The sequence below is a fragment of the Engraulis encrasicolus genome, chromosome 4, assembly GCF_034702125.1.
Source record: "Engraulis encrasicolus isolate BLACKSEA-1 chromosome 4, IST_EnEncr_1.0, whole genome shotgun sequence".
NCBI classification, from domain to species: domain Eukaryota; kingdom Metazoa; phylum Chordata; class Actinopteri; order Clupeiformes; family Engraulidae; genus Engraulis; species Engraulis encrasicolus.
Window position 1 is genome coordinate 26,956,217 of NC_085860.1, and position 21,252 is coordinate 26,977,468.

The 21,252-nt window shown below is 43.0% G+C and overlaps 1 protein-coding gene across 3 annotated transcripts in view; it reads left to right on the top strand.

Moving 5' to 3' along the window:
* The window catches only part of kif21a (kinesin family member 21A), a 65,693-nt gene that overhangs the window by 20,729 nt on the left and 23,712 nt on the right, over positions 1–21,252 (top strand). For all 3 annotated transcript variants that reach the window (XM_063197036.1, XM_063197037.1, XM_063197038.1), the window contains exons 3-15: positions 23–205; positions 1,946–2,095; positions 4,542–4,673; positions 4,995–5,165; positions 10,313–10,428; positions 11,083–11,278; positions 12,407–12,596; positions 13,364–13,427; positions 14,167–14,361; positions 16,292–16,379; positions 17,013–17,130; positions 18,198–18,386; positions 19,644–19,843. In XM_063197036.1, the coding sequence (XP_063053106.1) occupies positions 23–205; positions 1,946–2,095; positions 4,542–4,673; positions 4,995–5,165; positions 10,313–10,428; positions 11,083–11,278; positions 12,407–12,596; positions 13,364–13,427; positions 14,167–14,361; positions 16,292–16,379; positions 17,013–17,130; positions 18,198–18,386; positions 19,644–19,843 (1,992 nt within the window). The remainder of the gene's footprint in view (positions 1–22; positions 206–1,945; positions 2,096–4,541; positions 4,674–4,994; positions 5,166–10,312; positions 10,429–11,082; positions 11,279–12,406; positions 12,597–13,363; positions 13,428–14,166; positions 14,362–16,291; positions 16,380–17,012; positions 17,131–18,197; positions 18,387–19,643; positions 19,844–21,252) is intronic.

A 21,252-nucleotide genomic window follows, 5' to 3' on the forward strand; every position in this document is an offset into this window, starting at 1 on the left:
CATTCTTTACTCTTAATTCCAGACGGGCTCAGGGAAGACGTACACCATGGGCACGGGCTTCGATGTGAACCTGATGGAGGATGAGAGGGGCATCATCCCGCGCGCGGTGGAACACCTCTTCAAGGGCATCGAGGAGAGAAAGCAGGCAGCCGTGGAGCAGGGACGCCCCGTACCAGAGTTCAAGATCAATGCACAGTTCCTGGAGGTAGGTGTGTGTGTGTGTGTGTGTGTGTGTGTGTGTGTGTATGTGTGCACGTGCGTGTGTTTGTGTGTGTGCGTGTGTGTGTGCGTGCTTGCGTGTGTGCGTGTGCCTGAGGAACCTTGCAACTGCTACAGTAAAGTGTCTAGAAATCAATTTGAATTTTTTGGCACAAATTAACAATCAAAGTCTGTGTGAGCGCTCTTAGTTTGATGATATTAATTCTAGTTCCGAACTAGCACTTATCACCGAATCATAGGCCTATGGCTCCAGCTACGTACCTGCTAACTGGTAGCATAGGATTCAATTATATAATGTTAGCTTGGAGGTAGAATTTGTGTTTATAGACGAGAACGGCTAGAAGTACAGGAGAAAGGTTAAATTCATTAACTCAAGGGTAGGTGTAAAGTGATTTTTTTATTATTATTTCCAAAATTTAGCAATTATCACTTTCATTTTTTCTAAGGGAAGCCCTTGTTTTCAGTGTGAATAATAGCATAAATGGCTAATTGATAGTTGGTGCTACCATACAGTAGGCCCATAATAGGATTATTCCTGCTATTATGTCAATGATTCAACTCTCAATTCTTGATTTGTTCTGCCATTTTCAGTGACCTTGTTAATCATGCTATTGGCCTTAAACTCGCCATTGTGCGCTTGCCATCTCTCTCTCTCTCTCTCTCTCTCTCTCTCTCTCTCTCTCTCTCTCTCTCTCTCTCTCTCTCTCTCTCTCTCTGTGTGGGCCTGTACAGTAGTGGCCACTGTAAGTCCTCCGTAGTCTGGCCGTAGTTCCACGAAGGGTCTCATGGGTTCAACTGCTCTATTTCTGTCACAGTTTATTGGGGATGGGTGTTATTTATCATGTCACTAACCTCCTCCCCTTCTCTCCTTCTACAACTCTCTCTCTCTCTGCCTCTCTCTCTCTCTCTCTCTCTCTCTCTCTCTCTCTCTCTCTGCCTCTGTCTTCATTTGATTTCTGTCTGTCTCTCCTCTCTTCCTCACCTTCTCCTCTCTCTCTTGCTCACTCTCTCACCCTCTCACCACCCGCCCTTCTCTCTCTCTCTCTCACTCTCTCTCTCTCTCTCTCTCTCTCTCTCTCTCTCTCTCTCTCTCTCTCTCTCTCTCTCTCTCTCTCTCTCTCTCTCTCTCTCTCTCTCTCTTCTCCCCCTCTCGGTCTCTCGCGTGCTTAATTTAACCTCTGACAAGTGTCTCCCTCAGCTGTTTTACAGGGAGTGTGTGGCAAAGGGGTAGGGAGGGGATGGGGTAGGTGGAGGGTGTTACTTTGGGTTGAAGAGAAAAAAGAGGAATAATTAAACAAGCTTTGTTCTTTGTATGTATGTCACAACATGTGATGTTATGGTATTTAATAGTGTAATATGATGTGTTTTCTTGTACAGTGTCTTTCACTATGTTCACACCATCCCAGTATCTGTATGTGACGACAGTGTGACGACAACCTCACAATAAAATATGTATTATTATGATACAGGGGTTACGATGGAATACACATTCTGCATGCAATATGATAGTAAGATGGTCACAATAAAATACAGAATACTGTATATGTATCATAGAATCTGTTGTTCTTTGAATGCAAATGGTGGGAATGCGGGATATTTTGTACATTATTGTGTGTGCGTGTGTGCGCATTCGCACGTGTGTGTGTGAGTGCGTGTGCGTGTGCGTGTGCGTGTGTGTGTGTATGTGCGCGCGTATGCGTGTGTGTGTATGGCTGATCTGTTACAGCTCTACAATGAGGAGGTTCTGGATCTCTTTGACTCCACGCGTGACATGGAGTCCCGTAAGCAGAAGTCCCACATCCGCATCCACGAGGACGCCAGCGGGGGAATCTACACCGTGGGAGTCACCACGCGCACCGTGTCCTCAGAGGCCGAGGTACTGTAGCCTGATTATCATCGACTTTCAAATCTCTTCGAGACTTGGTCTGACCAAGAGCATAACAATTAACATTTCCCAAACAGCATGGTTGACCTGTCTCCTTTGGTTTGCTAATGGTTGTTTGCTTCCTGACAAAAGTGGGAGAATTTTTCATGAGCTCAGAAACGATATTTGTATTGCTCCTGGCCTGACTAGAAGCAACGCTGAAGGTGCTGCATCACTAGGAGGGCACGTCCTGGCTAGAGGTACTGCACTGTCATGGCCTCACAGATGGCCTTCTATTGTCCCGTAGACTTAAAACTGGCCTTAACCATCCTTAACCCTCTGCTCATTGGCGTGCTCAGATATGGACAAGGTGATGCTAAAGCACCTACTCCTTTGCTACTCCAAGAAATGCCATTTTTAAAAGCTAATTTTCATTTTTTTCTTCTGTTTTTGACCATGTTGACATGATCATCTAGAAATGCTAAACAATTAAAAATGTGTTTTTAATCATGCCCTGATATAGTCTCTATAGCAGTGATGGGCAACCTGTATTCATTAATTACAATACAGTGCCACATATACTGTATCAAATGACCTGGTTTACAGTAACTTGTTGAATTCAACCAGGTGGGGGTTGCTGTGGCGCAGCGCATTAACACACCGTACCATATGCGGGTGACCCGGGTTCGAGTCCGGCCTGGGTCATTTCCCGGTCCGACCCTGTCTCTCTCCGGTTTCCCGGTTCAATGATCACCTGGTTGAATTGGACAGATGCAATTGGGTTATTTGGAATACGTGGCACTGGATTGTCTCTAATGAATCTTGGTTAGATTTAAGCACCCAAGCACCAGCCCCACAAAATGTCTGTGCACGCCACTGCCTCTGTTCCTTACACATTATGTACATGTAAGCTGTCTGCTTTCTTGCACTTTACAGTCAGTAAATGGGGGGTAGGGGCAATGGTGAAAAACGAAACATTACAAACAGGCATGTTACTGTACATATGGTATGACCAAAACGTTGTGTATTAGGTAAAATCAGATTCAATCAACTTTAATGGAGTTCACTCCTCCCTCCCGAAACCATTTCTCAACAAGCCAGCTCCACTCCCTGTGTAAGAACTTGGGACAAGGGTATGGTAAATCCAGTCTTTGCAGGCCTAATCTTTTTCACAGATCATTTATTCCTTTTGTTAACAGCGGATGCAACTTAGCCGTCTTATGGCAAAATTAGGTTGATCACTATGGAATGTGCTTACTAGTATTTTTTAACAAAAGTAGCACTAGATTCTGTAAGCACACCCAAAACCCCTTCTCCTTTGGATAGCACACAACATGTGGTTCACACATTTTTCAAGCTTTATTTTATTAAAGGATCCCCATGAGCTTGTGCCATATAGCAGTTCTCTAGTCTTCCTGGGGTCAGGAAAAAGTGTTGCAAAGCGTTATAAAATGCAGTGCTGCCACATTGCTGAAGTCCTCCTGTTCACATTCACATTGCTCCCATACATCTCCCACCATACTTCTCTTTTCCAGGGTGCCGACATGCATACTCATGCTCATCACCGGAGCATGTGGCTGCTACTGCGGTCTATATATTATATCCTACACTGCTGCATTGCTGGTGGTATGATTTCTGCCGATTAAAACTGGCAGCGTGTGCCCAGTGAGATACTGACATACCACGGTGCTGTATCATGTCTGGAACATGTCTGAAGCTGGATGCCAAAATCGCATTAGAGTATATGAGAGACATTGCATTACATACATCATGCATGTGTGTCATATTACATTACATTGATACATTGATATATTGCCGTTATGTAGGTGCTGGTTACAGCCCCTGGAGAAATGAGGGGTGAGAGGTGCTTAGCTCAAGTCAAGAGCATTTCAACCATGTGTGAGGGTGTAAGGGGCTCATCCACATTCTTCGGGTATGGAATTCGAACATGTACTGCAGCCTACCATGCCAATTCCAAGAGCTCTTGACATTAGGCCATGGCTGCTCAATAAACCCCCAATCCCATCATTTTAAAAATATTTTTCAGGCCTTTTTTGCCTTTATTTTGACAGGACAGTGGGGGAGAGACAGGAAATGAGTGGGAAGAGAGAGACAGGGAATGATCGGCAATGACCTAGGCCGGAATCGAACCCAGGTTGCCGGCGTAGTAACGCAGTACCGTCAGGCCACGGGCCCCCCAACCCCATCATGATGTGTGTAGAATAATATAGAGTGTGGCATACATGTATCCTGGCCACGCCATCTTAGTGACGTAACACCTTCCGCGTTGCTGTCTACTGGTCTAGAAGTCTTGGAGAGATTTGAAAGTTAATGTCAATTAGACAAGCATACATATATTTGTCACAGTAAGTAAAGTGTATGTATGATTGTGTTCTGTGTCTGTGTGTTTGTGCATGTTGTGTGTTGCGTGTTGCGTGTTGCGTGTGTGTGTGTATAGATGATGCAGTGTTTGAAGCTCGGGGCCCTGTCCCGCACCACGGCGAGCACCCAGATGAACGTCCAGAGCTCCCGCTCCCACGCCATCTTCACCATACACCTCTGCCAAGTGCGCGTCTGCACCATGGACAATGTAAGTGTGTGTGTGTGTGTGTGTGTGTGTGTGCGTGTGTACACGCCGGCGGGTTTACACAATGGACATGTACGCCCCAGCTCATTGTGTGACTGAATGAGTATGTATGTGAGCATACTGTACATCTGTTCCTTAGCGAATGTAAGCACTTTTTCATTGTTTCCTGTTTTCAGCACCATGGACAGGGCTAATCTAATTAAAATAGTTCACATACGTGCAAATGTAGCTACTGTATGTTATGTGTAGTGCAGTCACAAGTCGAATTGTCTGTAAGATTGTGATGTATGTACCGTATTGCTTTTCTTTCTATGGCCTGAGCAGCAAGGCGAGGAGACTGACAATCGTCTGGCGAACGGCTCGTCGGAGATGGACGAGTACGAGACGCTGACGGCCAAGTTTCACTTTGTGGACCTGGCCGGCTCGGAGCGGTTGAAGCGGACCGGCGCCACGGGAGAGAGGGCCAAAGAAGGCATCTCCATCAACTGCGGCCTGGTGAGAGACGACATTTATATTCCTTTTAGGACTTTCTGCCTTTATTGTTACAGAAATAGGAAAGAGCGGGATGGGAAATGAGTGGGGGAGAGATATGGGGTCGAGTTTGGAAATGAAAGTACTTAAACCTGAGTACACATGGCCAACTGCCCGTATGGTACAAGTCTAGTAGCGCAGTGTGTCACTGCATCTTCAAGGGAGACATAACAGTCTTGGCTTTGATGTGTGTCAGTGAAGATTCCTGTAAAGGTATCAAATCAGCTACCTACAATTTAGCTTCTTACCCTTGTAGTCAGGCAGATTAGTGAGAGAATATTTCAGTTGGTCATACAAGCACCATATTTGGCACACTAGTGCTCTAGAACCTACTTTAACATAAAATTACGTTATCCAAGTAAAAAAACAAGATGGCCGCCATTTTCCAAGATGGCTGCCATTTGACATATTCTCGATCATTGTTTGGGCTATATTGTGACAAGAGTCCTGTTTTGATTAAATCAAAATCAAATTAGATGTTTTGGGACATGGACAGTCCAATTCTGCATTCAAAAAAGTAAGATTATCAAGTATTATGATAAAAAATGGAAATGTAGTGCACTCCATTACTACAAGACAATGCTTCACTGTTAGTTTAAAGGAACCCTTTTTTGATTTTCACATATTTGCAGTATTTCCAAGCATTATTCATGAATGTGCATATCATTTTCTTCTCAGTTTTTTCAGTACTTAGATTTATTGGATCAGAATTATTAGCATAGCTTAGCATAATCACTGGAAGTGAATGGAGGCTTTAGCATCAAGCCACAAATGATCACAGGACAGGATTAAATAGCTGTTTTGCACTCTGGTGAATTTTACATTAATTTTAAAGTACTTTATAAGTACATTTGATGATGTTTTCTTTGCCCCCATAGACTTGCATTGCTACGCTTAATTTGGCTATACTGTTAAACTAGGCAATGGAAACACATAGACGAAAATGATATGCACATTCATGAATAATGCTGGGAAATACTGCAAATATGTGAAAATCAAAAAAGGGTGGACTGTTCCTTTAAAAACTTTGCTACAACATTGTTACTGTATTGCAGAGAGTCTAACATTTCATTGACATTCTACTTCTTACTATAACTACAACATAGTGAACATGGGGAGGAAAAAGTTGTTCTCTTCATCTCGGGTGTTGCCAAAAGATGTTCTGGGTCACGTGAAAAAAGGAAATGTTTGAGTCAGTAAACGGTTTGTTGTTGACTGACAACTTTTTTAGTGCTTTTGTTACTTTTTAGTTCTCACATCTGCAAGTGCATAACTGGGTGAACTTCAGGCTGAAGCGAAAACATTTGCATAATCCTCTGCATTCTGTCTTGCAGCCACATTTTGTCAGCTGCTGACAGGCCTAAGTGATGGGTGGAACAGTTGATCAGAACACTCTACAGACCTCACCATCTTTATGCTATCCCCAGTTGGCAGGGTCCTCAGTCTGCATTTTGCATATAGTTGCCTGGCCCCATATGTAGGCGGCTTGGAATGCAGACCGTTTTACATGCTGTACCAGAGATGCACTTGTTGGTGGAATAGAATCATAAGACCTTTGCTTCCGAGCAAATAATTTCAGTTTTGCCTCATCAACCTTGGCTGTAGCGCTGTGCTTGTCATACATGATGACAACAAGGATCCTCTCAAGGATATTGAGGTCTGCTTCAGTATGGTAGGTTGAAATTGACTGAGCTATTGAAAACCGGACTCACTTCAGGGCACACCTCCCATGTTTGCCATGTCGTTTTCTTGCCTTTCCCGCGAAAAGCTGGCACAACATCACAACCAATGAAACCAGTGAAATCAAGATTTTGCACCATATCATGAATTGGCAACCACCTAAGGGATTGACCCCGGCCAAATTCTACCCAAACCATTTCCAGGCCTGCATCCTGAAGCTTTTCCAGTTTGAAGGTAGCTTGGTTTTGTCAGTCACTCTTTGTCTATCTGCCTTATCTATCTTTGACCTTGTCTCAGCCCTCAGGCTTGAGGTCCAGTACCACATCAAAAACGATGTCTGCTCGCTCATAATTTGATGTAGCCTGGCTCTCACGCAGGCCGTTCGTGCTTCGTGCATCTTCATTAAACTTCATGAGCTCGCACGAGGGTCTGGAAATCTTAGACGAGCCCTAACGGAATCAGATATTTCACAGCCTGTCCAATCAGAATCGCAGGGTGGGATCGCAGGGCTGGGTATATACAAGTCAGTGGTTGAAGTAGTCCATGATTCAAAAAAGCCATGTGAATTCTCCAATCAAGTTCGAGCTGTTTTGAACACACCCAGGCCTTTCCAGAGCTAAGCTATTGACAATGTTCCAGATCATCGCGTGAGAACCAGGTTAACTTTGATGAGTATGTCAGAATCTTAGGAACTACATCTTGCAAAGCATGCTCTTGAAAGGTCTTTAATGTCTTTGGGGCCATTGAATGCACAAGGGCAGAACCATCAATGATAATGGCTTCACATTCTGGTTGTCTCTCAGGTGGAGAATCTGTAGCTTCTAGAATGTTGGTGAGTTGAGACTTCTGTCCAGAGTGGAGTTTGCCTGTTTCACTCAGTGCAGCAGGAAAGGACTGATTCTCATGTTAAAAAAAACTCAAGGAGGTCACACTCCCTTGACTGACATGATATAAAGAGTCGTGAGAAAAGATGACAGACATTTTTTAGTACTTCTTTCTTTGCTTCACTCGATGCTACAGCCACATCTTGGCGAAATAAATCTGTTCTGTTCTTTTTGATGGGCTTGTGGAAGGAAGCCTCATCACCAAGACCATTGAAAAAAATCTCTGAAGGCAACTTTGCCTTTCTCTAAGTGAAATTTTACAAGCTCTGCAGCACTGGGATCTGCTATGGTGTTTTTGTCCAGTGTAAGCAGATCATTCGACTCCTCCTGAAAAGAAAAGGATTGCCTAGATCCTTCATCACGACGAACAACTTCTGAATCTTTCCAATTAATAATTTCTGTGACGGACTAGTCTGCTCATGATGCCTGGTCTCTCCTTGTGCCACCTTGACTTGACATGCAAACTCGTGTACTGGCTGACTAACTGGCTTACTTCTGGTCCAGACACCATCCACCGCCTGAGAGCAGATGCATCCTCAGTCACTCCAATGGCATCGCCTTTGACCACCGCATTGGCCTGGTCATGAGCTTGATCAATGGCTAAATGGGGAGACTCCTCCTTCAACTCCTCTTTCGTGTCAGTCTGACAGAGGCAACACTTTCTCCAGTCAGTACCAGCAAAACTCAATGGATTGTTGCCTAACATTGTGTATAATACGGTTTAAGGCCGAGTGGCTATCCTTTCACTGCCTTACCGTAAAAAACATCAACGCACATTGAAATATGGGATACAACTAGATTCAAGAATGTAATGCCCTACATCTAGCCCCATCGTTCATCCAGTGTTGTTTAATTCTACAGTACAGTAACTACAGTCCTACCACTAACTAACCTTTAAGTCAATGTCTGTACACGGGCTTGTTAGATAGCATTTGGGAAACTTGAGAATACCATCATCTACAGTAAATACGCAACAATGTTTAGTGACGTTTTCAACTACAGCTAGTACACTACAAGCCAACACTGAACCCCATGCTGAGTCTTACAGCAGTAATGTCACCAGTGTGCCCTGGTCGTGCTACGACATCACTCATATAAAATATTGCAAAATACACATAGTTTAGATTACTCACTTAATTTACTGGTTTAGTGTGTGACTTTGGATGTTTATTGATACAGAATATCTGAGGCAAAAAAAACCCATTGAAAATACTCATTTTAAATCATATAACGGCCCGTTACCTACAGAGCAAAATTTTGCCGAAATTTCAGTGAAATTCGCTCTACGGTTTGGGGATTTGATGTAAGATCTGCTATCTTGAAGGCAAGCAGCCATATTGGAATACAGATTGTACCATTGAATATTTTGACACAGCATAATTTGAAACTTTGGACATGAACATTTTTCTATTAATTGAAATTCTACCTTGGAAATACTTTCATTTTCTTGTTTTATTTAATTTGGTGGCCTTCTTAAAAAACTGGCAGCCATCTTGGATTTGAAGCCAGATAACATAATTTTCATAAATAGTACACCTTTGACATCCTTTGGGGAAAAAAAACACTTTTATCACCCACTTAATGATCTAGAAGAATGTCTATGGCCAGAAAACATTCGAAAACATAATTTTTGAATGACTCAATATCCGCCATCTTGAAAACTGTCAGCCATATTGGAATACAGTTGACACCATTGGGTATTTCTAGACATTACATATAAACTTTGAAGCTGTGGTAATCGACACATGTCTATTCTACGAAATTACCTTGAAAGACACTTCTATTACATTCAATTTGGCGGCCATGTTGAAAACTGGCGGCCATCTTGGATTTGAAGCTGGATAACGTACTTTTCTTAAATAATACACCCTAGACATCATTTGTACCAAATTTGGTGCTTGTATGACCAACTGAAATATTTTGTGAACATCTGGACTTTAATCTGCCTGACTATTGGATTTCATCTGCTGTATAATGACGCAATGTGATTTGGCAGTCATCGTGGTTATTGCACCCTGATCTATATGCTATGTGCAGGATGTCAATGAAAGTCTTAACCACCTTGAATAATAATTACAATTTCAAAGCACTTTCTACAGCAGCATAAGCGAGTGTATGTAAGCATGTCAATAAAATATGCATAGTATATACAGTGCTTGCAGCACCAGTCCCAGTCAAACATACAGGACAGCATCTGTGCCTACTAACTATGTCTAGCTCTCGTCTTACCAGAGAAGGCACTTTTATTTTATATTATTTGAACAAACTGCTTGTAAAATTTCTCTAGGCGTGGCAATGCCTTTGTGCAACACACCCAATGAAAGGCAGTGGGCTGCATTAATTATTAGAGAGATGTCGTGGTTGCAGCCTTTCACTTCAGCTTGACTAGATTGCCACCTGGTGGCCACAAATGAAACTGACTTTTGTAAGGAGCTCAAAATTAACGTTCTGTATCTAAAACAACATGTCACTTTTATTTACTCATATAAAAATTTTCCATGTTGAAGCACTTTGATGTGTTGTTAATTTTGTGTTTTGTTGGCATAGCTGGCGTTGGGGAATGTCATCAGTGCCCTGGGGGACCGCAGCAAGAGAACGTCCCATGTGCCTTACAGAGACTCCAAGCTCACACGCCTCCTACAGGACTCTCTGGGAGGGAATAGGTATGACGACAGCATGTTTAGCACTTTCACATTTGTTTTGACATTTTCAGGGCTTCCGCACACCGGCACCGACAAAGTGCTGAGCAGCACTTCCATTGTTTTCAACAGAACCCCGCACACTGGCGCCGATGTCCGCGGACATTCGCCGATGTCGGATAGCGATTAGAGACAAGTTCTATTTTGTCGGCGCCTCCCGTTGACTATCAATCCAATGTTCGGGTGAAATTGGGTTTGGAGGTCCGAATTATGTCGGAAGCGAAAGTGCGCCGCAGTGCTGTCGGAGCCAATGTGCGGCCGGCCTAACTGCTTTCATTTTAATATTATACTGTAATTAATTATGTATGGCATTCATATTTATTATTTGTTTCACATATAATTCTTAATTAAAAAAGCAATACATGAACAAATATAAAAGGCGTAAATATTTTAATAGACTTTGTGTATCCACATTAACTCATACAGGGCCTGGGGCCTCTGAAATAATTTGAGGCTCTCTGCTACACCTTTTAACTATTTCATCTACATGTCACTGAAAATGTCCATGTAAAAGTGACACATCGATGTAATCTGGAAATCCTCAGCAGTAACAGAGTCAGAATCACACAAGCATGTCTGTACCTCTGTATGATATTTGATCCCATCCGCCTCTTGCAGTCAAACGGTGATGATAGCCTGCATCAGCCCGTCGGACCGTGACTTCATGGAGACACTGAACACCCTGAAGTACGCCAACCGGGCGCGCAACATCAAGAACAAGGTGGTGGTGAACCAGGACAAGGCCAGCCAGCAGATCTCAGCACTCAGGACCGAGATCGCACGCCTGCAGATAGAACTCATGGAGTACCGCACGGTAAGGAGCGGAGAAGAGGAAGGCATGGACTGGGGGGGATAGAGATAGAGAGAGAGACAGACAGACAGACAGACAGAGAGAGAGAGAGAGAGAGAGAGAGAGAGAGAGAGAGAGAGAGAGAGAGAGGCAGACAGACGGACAGATAGGTAGAGAGAGAGCTAGAGACAGACAGACAGACAGGCAGGTAGCCAGACAGGCAGACAGACAGACAGACAGAAAACATAAACTATACATGTTAAAATCATTAAATCAGTAATCAATCAATTCACATTGACATGACAGAAAGTAAGAGGTATCTTTGAAGAGGGTTAGACTGTACAATTAAATGAAGAGCTGAAAGACTGTACATTTTTGAATTTCCTTTGGCTTTTCACCCACATGTGATGTTAACAGCAATTACATGTAAAAAAAGGTAAAAAGGTGACATCTCCCAATCCCAGGGCTAGCGGCTTTATTCTGCTCTAAAGCTAATTACAGTTGACCCTTACGGGTACATTGTCTTTAACATGCTCAAAGACAGGACTGAATGACGAGTCAGCTCTTCTTGTCCTTCTCAGTAGAGACACTGATGGACATCTTCCATTAGGTAGTAACTAGATTAACAGAATGAGACCACACTAGAAAACAATCACACAGCTGTGCAGACTCCGCCAAACATTTCAGTTTTTTTTCTAATGGAAGTCTCCTTTAAGGGATCATCACTAAAGCGGTCTATTTGTGACTGTTACATATGCAGTAACACCTTCGTAAATGTTTGAACTGTTGTTTTTCACAAGCAATTCTATGACACTATGTCAGTCGGTCCGTTCGTCCATCAGTTGGTTAGAAGCTTCATTGCTTTTTTGTGCAACTTAAGCCTTTTAAAATTATTTTTTTAGGGCTTTTTTTTGGCTTTTTTTTTGAGAGAACATTGAAGGAGAGACAGGAAATGAGTGGGGAGAGAGAGACGGGCAAAGATCGGCCCGGGCTGGAATCGAACCCGGGTTCCCGGTGTAGTAACCCAGTGCCCTACCGTTAGGCCGTGGCGGGGCTACAAGTTAACTTAGGCCTTTTGACCTTGTTTTTATTTACAGTAAGCTGTCTGCATCATACCCTTGTTGTTGCCTTGTCTCGCGGTGTCCCTCCCAGGGTAAGCGCATGGTTGGCGAGGACGGCATGGAGAGCATCAACGACATGTACCACGAGAACTCCATGCTGCAGACGGAGAACACCAACCTGCGCGTGCGGGTGAAGGCCATGCAGGAGACCATCGATGCCCAGCGGGCACGACTCACACAGCTCCTCAGCCAACAGGCCAACCAGGCACTCGCCAACATCGGTAGGAAGACACAATATTATATTATATTATATTATATTATATTATATTATATTATATTATATTATATTATATACAACCAGGCACTCGCCAACATCGGTAGGAAGACACAATATTATATTATATTATATTATATTATATTATATTATATTATATTATATTATATTATATTATATTATATTATATTATATTATATACAACCAGGCACTCGCCAACATCGGAGGAAGACACAATATTATATTATATTATATTATATTATATTATATTATATTATATTATATTATATTATATTATATTATGTTATGTTATGTTATGTTTTATTATATTATATCATATTTAGTGCGGTCAATCGATTTTAAATATTTAATCACAATCAATCTCATAAATGCCACAGTTAATTCGTGATTAATCACATTTTGGTGACATAATTATGTCTCATTGAAAATCATTTCAATACTCTTATCAGCTAGTGAAATGGAAAAGGTGCAATACTGTATAATGGCTTTACAAAGACGGCACCAGGGAAATGGCTGCCTTTTTGCATCTTTCACAGAAATTGCCTTTAGGATTATTGAATTCTACCCAATATAATGTAATATGATGTAAAACCATTAGTTATTAGAAAAGTCAAATACAATCTGTCTGAAGTTTCTTGTGATACATTAAATTTCTCTTATTCAGGAGTGTCAGACATTGCATTTCTGTTTCGATGAGTTTGCCTGATGAAATAATGAGCAGCGATTACAATGATATTTCTTTTCTCTGTAAAGGTGAGGGGAGTGAGGAGATCGGAAATATGATTCAGAACTACATCAAAGAGATTGAAGAACTCAGGTATGCTGAGGATTTTGTGTGTGTGTGTGTGTATGTGTGTGTGTGTGTGTGTGTGTGTGTGCGTGCACGTGTGTGTGCATGCGTAGTGTACACAAAAATACATCCCTGTATCTCAAAAAACTCCTTCAGATTGCTAAGCATGTATTGTTCTGTTCATATGTTCTGTGCTGTCTACCCTTTAGCCCTATCTCCATCATAGAGTTTTATTGTATGGTATTCTATATTGCCACATCTTGTTTCTAAGCTCCTGAAGTTAAGTTATTCTATGCTGCGTACTTCTACTGCCAGCATCCTCGAGTCATGCTGCTCCATAGTTAGGGTGGCCAGACGTCCGTCTTTAGGACGGACCGTCCGTCTTTTCAGTGCCTTGTCCGGTGTGCGGCATAGCATTAAGCCGGACACCTTGTTGATTGAAATGCAGTAGCCTCTTACTGCAGCAGGGGTCGCCGGCGACCCTATTCACTTGCTGAAAATGCATAACTACATCATAACAACATTGCTATGACATTACAGAGAGCCATAGTGCTGCGCTTTAAAATGCATGGAATTAAGAAATGCACATTTTCTTGAGGGGAGGACACCCAAACCCCCCGTGCAAAAACATGTCCGCCTTTTTATTGTCACGGAGATAGTCACCCTATCCATAGTACTGGCTACTCTATAGAGCTTAGCATATAGGGTATTGTTATTCTCTTTCCTGCCGCTAGCACTAATGTCTTTCTATGCTGCCTGGTCTTAGGGCTAAGCTTCTGGAGAGCGAGGCGGTGAATGAGAACCTGAGAAAGAACTTGTCCCGGGCTTCCGCCCACTCCTTCTACGGGGGACCCGGATCCTTCCTGGGAGCCGGCCCTGACAAGGAGGCCTCGGACGTCATCGAGCTTGCTAAGAAGGACCTGGAAAAGCTGAGGAAGAAAGAAAAAAAGAAAAAGAAGAGGTAGGCTACGTGAGAATGTGCTATTATACACTTCCAAATTCCTGTTGTTCCTGAAACTTGACTTGTGTACATAGCCATACTTGTGTTTGCATCTACATTTGAACACCCTCAAACTGTGCCTATAAGGTTTAACAAACTGAACAAACAAGCATTCATTTGTTCAATCAGTGAGTTGAATCCCTAGATACGGACATAGAGATAGTGAGAACAGACAGAGAGAAACCTACAGAGACAAAGAATTGCACTGTCTGTAGCACTGCGCTGCACTGTACTGCACTGCTTTATTGCACTCATAAAGGATTTCAGCATAGATCTGTATGAGAACGTGTTGTCGGTCAGACAGCTTGCCAGACTGATTCCAAACTCAGCAGTTCCACTTGTCTTCCTTGAGTCATGAATCACATGGAGAGTGTGAAATATTAGGCCCTTTCCAGAATAGATGAAGTGAAAAGGCCTCTAATTCATGTTTTTTTGGCTGCTCAACAGTGTGCTTTGTGTGCTGGCATAGCAGTCTATCATCATTCAGCATGACTCCATCAGTGTTAAGTCAAGTGTGGTATCTGCTGAGCCGTTTACTAACCATGTTGCTCCTGCGGTCGAGTCCACTGCATACAGTGCACTTATTTCACAAGACACATCCACTCAGCCAGCTGCTCTGATTGCAGCATCACCTCTTTTTTGCTCTTTCAATTTCTCTCCCGTTTATCTATCTATCTATCTATCTATCTATCTATCTATCTATCTATCTATCTATCTATCTATCTATCTATCTATCTATCTATCTATCTATCTATCTATCTATCTATCTATTTATCTATCTATCTATCTATCTATCTATCTATCTATCTATCTATCTATCTACTCTTTATATATATTTACATACATCTCTCGTTCTCTCAATCTCATTCTTCCTTTCACACTCGCTGTGTTGGTCTGCTCCCCCTTTTACTCCCTCCCTCTCTCACTCTCCTCCGCCCCCTCTCTTCCTGTCTTCTGACTGTGTCTGTCTCTGTGTGCTACTCTGTCTCTGCCCCTCACCCCTTCCCCTACCCTGGTCCACCCCTACCCTACCCTGCCCCCTCACCTGTGCTGTCTCATATCAATGTGAAGACTACAGCAGCAGCAGCAGCAGGGGGAGAGGAGAGAGGAGGAGATGGAGGAGGAGGAGATGGAGGATGACAGGTTTGTCGTTTGTCCTCATATTTGATGTGCTTTGCTCATCCTTCCATCATTTATCATTGACTCCGCCTCTCCGCCTCTCTGCCTCTACACCCCTCCATCATCCCACCTCTCCATCCTCTAAAGACCTCTTTTTTTCGTTTGCTTGTTTGAACAGGTAGTTGCCAGACCTGGAGAAGAGCCTACTAACACTCTTCAACAGAGTCCATTTTACACCACTTAAGGCTTCTGAACATTACTGTTGAAATCCCAGTGACTTACTGATAGCTTTTGTTTGGTTTGGACAGATCTATCCTGTAATTTGTGTGGGGCACCCATACATAACATTTAGGCTATTCATAATATTATGTTACTAAATGCCATAGAAATACATTGATGCCGTTTTACTCTCTTGCGTTTCTGTGGTTTGGTAACTACCTATTTTTTCCTTCCCAAAATGGATCAGTTCACTTCAGATGTCGTGAACACTATCTCCCCTGTGTCGTAGGTTTTTTTTTTGCTCATGTAAATAAACTGATTTTTTTAAAAGTTTGACTTCACAAATGTAATTCCTTTTATTCCCATTGTTGAATTAATGTATTTTTGCACTGGACCTAGTGCATGTTTTCTTTCTGTCTATTTTCCTCAGTTCATTTCAAATATTTTGCACGTTTTTTTCAGTGACATTGGGAAGTATTGTGACCCATTGTTTCAATTACCTCAGCCAGTTATAAGTATTGACACATTCTAACGTGTCTTTCTTGTATCTCAGCAACGTGAAGGAAGAGAACCCAGACTATGATCCAGAGAAGGGCGTTGAGAAAGAGCAGGCAGAGCCAACCAATGAGGACGCTGAAATGGTACGTAGCAAGGCTCCTGCACACTGGCGAACACCATACATGAGTAATAATGTATTCATTTTATTGTTTGATTTGATTAATGTTTGGTTTGATTTAATTTGATTTAAACCTTCTCAGAGTGCATTGGGGGATTGCCTCTTTTATGATGCAGCCAAGATACAATATATTATAACTTGACTAACTAGTGATTGAACAAATAAAATAACTAGTAAAATAACTAATGTAGTATCTAAATAACTGTAAAACCCTACAATGAATGAATAAAAAGAAATTAAAGACCTGATCAAAAGACTTAGTGCAAACTATATCCTACATTGTCTCTGCTCCAACAAAATGGGAGAGTATGTTGTGTGTAAAATAACTTTTTGTGAACAATGTAACAAATGTAAGTAACAGTTGACTGAATGCTTTTTCCGAGTTATGCAATATTTTATATCGAATATCAAGGGGAAAGTCCACTTTGGTAGTCCTCTTTGGTAGTCTACTATGTCTGTTTGTAGGTACATTAGGAGGGCTTAATCCCTTCCTTGGTGCATCTTAAAAAAGGGTTCAGTGGTTTTCATTATCACATCATACTCTGATTGTCTTCAATTCAGTTGTGTGAGGAGAACTTATCCTGCTGTTTTTCCACAGGATCAACAGGAAGGCAGTGAGCACGAGGAGGGCGAGGAAGAGGAGGAGGATGATGATGAAGAGGAGATGGAAGCTGAGGACAGCTCTGACGACTCTGACTCAGAGCTGGATGAGAAAGGTAACTCGCTGTCACAAATACACCAGACTGGGGCGCTGTGGCACAGCGTGCTAAAAGCCCCCCACATTTGGGCTTGCATGCCCGTGGGGACCCTGGTTCGAGTCCGGCCGGGGTCATTTCCCAATCCCACCCCGTCTCTCTGTCCCACTTGCTACCTGTCACCATCTCAGACTGTCCTGTCAAATTAAGGCATAAATGCCCTTAAAAATATATTTGTTTAAAAACAAAAAATAAATACACTAGATGTTGCGTGCTTATAAAGTTTTGAGTTTGTGGGAAAGGCTATGCTCTCACGCTCATGGCTCTCACACGCTCTGTTAAGTCAATCTAATATCAACTAGGCGCTAGAAGAACCCACATGAATTGTAGTTTTTTGAAGGAACACGGGACAGCACTCTCAGATTTTCACTTATTTATGCACCCATGGACATTTTGGATGGTTACACGCTGAAGAGGGCATGGAGCCCAACACATTTCTGGACGAATAAATAAGTGGAAATCTGAGAGTGCTGGCCTTTGCTTCTTCAAACAGAGTGCCTATGAAGCGTGCCATGCAGATAGCAGATATACAGAGAGTAGCTAACGATGATATGAGATAATCTTGGTATAAAACATGAAAAGATGTTTGTGTCAGGTTAATCAAAGTGCTATTTTATATTTTTTTTTTATAGAAATAAAAAAAAAAAACGTGTCAAATAAGAGATTGTCATCAAGCAGTTAGCATGTTTAGCCAATGAGAGACCTCCCAGGCAGACGGTCTTTCCACTACCTTGGAAATCGAAACCTGCAGCCGTCTCAACCCAAGACAAACTCCTTAACCAGTTCATATGTATTAAGTTCATTATGTCTAACTGTTTAACTTAAACACTTACGGGTTTCTTTTGCCTTAAGACATGTAAAGGTTTTTATCTTTTACCTGACATGTTTCGACATGTTCCGTCGAAACATGTCAGGTAAAAGATAAAAACTTTTACATGTCTTAAGGCAAAAGAACCCCCTAAGTCCTTAACCAGTTGCTAAGGAAGTTGTACATGCGTGTTCTCTCTTTGTTTCTGTTGGCCTACCAGAGAACTTCCAAGCCGACCTGGCCAACATCACGTGTGAGATCGCCATCAAGCAGAAGCTGATAGACGAGCTGGAGAACAGCCAGCGGCGGCTACAGGTCCTGAAGCAGCAGTACGAGCAGAAGCTGATGATGCTGCAGAGCCGCATACGCGACACCGAGCTGGAGAGGGACCGTGTCCTGCAGAACATGGGTACGAGAAACACACACACGCGTGTGCACACACACACACACACACACACACACACACACACACACACACACACACACACACACACACACACACACACACACACACCTACGACACCGAGCTGGAGAGGGACCGTGTCCTGCAGAACATGGGTACGAGAAACACACACACACACACACACACACACACACACACACACACACACACACACACACACACACACACACACACACACACACACACACCTACGACACAGAGCTGGAGAGGAACTGTGTGCTGCAGAACATGGGTACGAGAAACACACGCGCACACATACACACACACACACACACACACACACACACACACACACACACACACACACACACACACACACACACACACACACACACTGTACCTACGACACAGAGCTGGAGAGGGACCGCGTCACACACACACACACACACACACACACACACACACACACACACACACACACACACACACACACACACACACAAATTGGCAAGCTTGACATACACACACACACACATGCAGGCATACACGCACATGAACATTCGTCGTGAGGTTACACATATCACCTTGCTTAAAACCCTATCTGGATCTGAAGCTCCACTATGAAGTGTATGTCTTAAACCCGGGGGCGCTGTGACGCAGCGCGCTAAGCCTCCCACATTTGGGCTTACATTGCCCACGGGGACCCCGGTTTGAGTCCGGCCGGGGTCATTTCCCGACCCTGCCCCATCTCTCTCTCCCAGTCATTTCCTGTCTAATCTCACACTGTCCTGTAATAATAAAGGCAGAAAAAAGAAAGTGTATGTCCTAAGCCAGGGTTTCCCAAACTGTGGTGAGCGTGGGGGAGCGTGGCCCGCTACAAGGGGGTACGTGGGCGGAACTGAGCAATGGCGGATATATGTGTGTTTTTACACATTATTAATGAACAGTTTGTAATTGTATGGTGCATTGTATGCTGGAAGAAACATCTGGTCCATTGGATTCCCCAAATGATTCTTCATAATGTGCGATGATTTACGCCCTGAAGCCATACTTGAGTGGCCATCAGCACACCAAAACATTCGCTTAGGGGGTGCGCGAACCGCATTGAAATGTACAAAGGGGTGCGCAAGGAAAAAAGTTTGGGAACCGCTGTCTTAAACCATGCTTCATCTTGTTAGCCTGATAAACCAGCCTAAATGTATTGGATTTTGCCGTCCAGCAGTTGGCGCTGGTTTTCCAGGCTTCATCTTGTCACATTTGCAGGGTCCATGGAGACCGGCACGGATGAGAAGTCCAAGAAGATCAAGGCGGAGTACGAGAAGAAGCTGAGTGTGATGCACAAGGAGCTGCAGAAGCTGCAGTCGGCCCAGAAGGAGCATGCGCGCCTCCTCAGGAACCAGTCGCAGTACGAGAAGCAGCTCAAGAAGCTCCAGTCCGAGGTGGTGGAGATGAAGAAGATCAAGGTGAGAAGATCAGCACTGTGACTGTGTCACCACACACACACAGATGGAAATGTACACACGCCTATACAATGGCTACGTTTACATGAGACATTTAATTCAGAATTAACTCCATTTAATTCTGAATAAAGCTTAATTCTGCTTTGAAAACGTCATCAAAGTAAACTCGATGGAACTATTTAATTCGGAATTATTCATTCGGAATTAAAAACATCATGTAAACGTAGTCATTGAAACTGAAACACCTGTTGTATTAGTATGGGAGGTTTCATGACTAAATTGGACCACCCTGGTGGCCAATCTTTGATCATTAATTGCACACATTGCAGATTGTGAAGGTTCAATTAGCAGGGTAAGATCACAGTTTTGCTCAAAATATCGCAATGTACACAACATTATGGATGCCATATCAGAGTTCATAAGAGGACAAATTATGTAGGTTGCGGGCCAAACATACACCTCAACCCAATGAGAAACAAGTTAGACGTCTGGACGGAGAACAGATTTTTGCTTTTCCATTTTCCCTTCTTGTCAATGTCTGTTATGAGGCTGTTAGCATAAGATGTAACTCTCTGTGAATGCTTTGGAGAGATATGACCCACTGAAGTGTTAGTGATCGAAAATCATATGTTTATGTTTTCATTTGTGCCAAATGTTTGCCATTCACGTGCCGGAATGGCTTGGCCTACTAACAGTCTTTGGTCTGACATGATTTTTATACCTGTCAAGCCTGCAGCGACGAATGAATCGTTGAGGGAAGCGATAGTCAACTCTCTGACTGGGTTACTGTTGGTGATGGGCTTGCAGCTCTACAGCTATGCTGATGTGTCCTGTATGATGGACGTCATGGACATGGCTGTGCTAGTGGCCTGTCTTATTTAATTATAGCCTGTAGTGACTGATTGAAGGAAGTTATAATCTTCTAACTGACTTGGTTTATTGTTTATGATGGACATACCGTACACAGTTATGCTGATGCCATATGATGGACATTATGTAAAGAGTTAGGCTGATGCAGTGGTTCTCAACCTTTTTTGAACAAACGCCCCTGAGACCTCATCCTAAGCCACCAAACGCCCCGTTTGACCTCATCATAAGCCTGACAACGCCCCTTTAGTATTAAAAAATTAAATGGACTAAGGCCCCCCAATGGCAACTAAGCACTCTTAGCTGTATCCTTCTCAACGCCCCCCTAGAGCTCCCCAACGCCCACTGGGGGGCTGTACCGCCCCCGTTGAGAAACACTAGGCTGATGTATGGTATGGACATCATAAACATGGCTTTGCTGTGACGGTCTCCTATCTAATTTTAGCATGTGGCAACTGATTGAAGGAAGTCACCATCATCTACTGTACTCACTGACTGGGTTATTGTTTGTGATGGACGTAATGGGCACGGATATGCTGATGCAT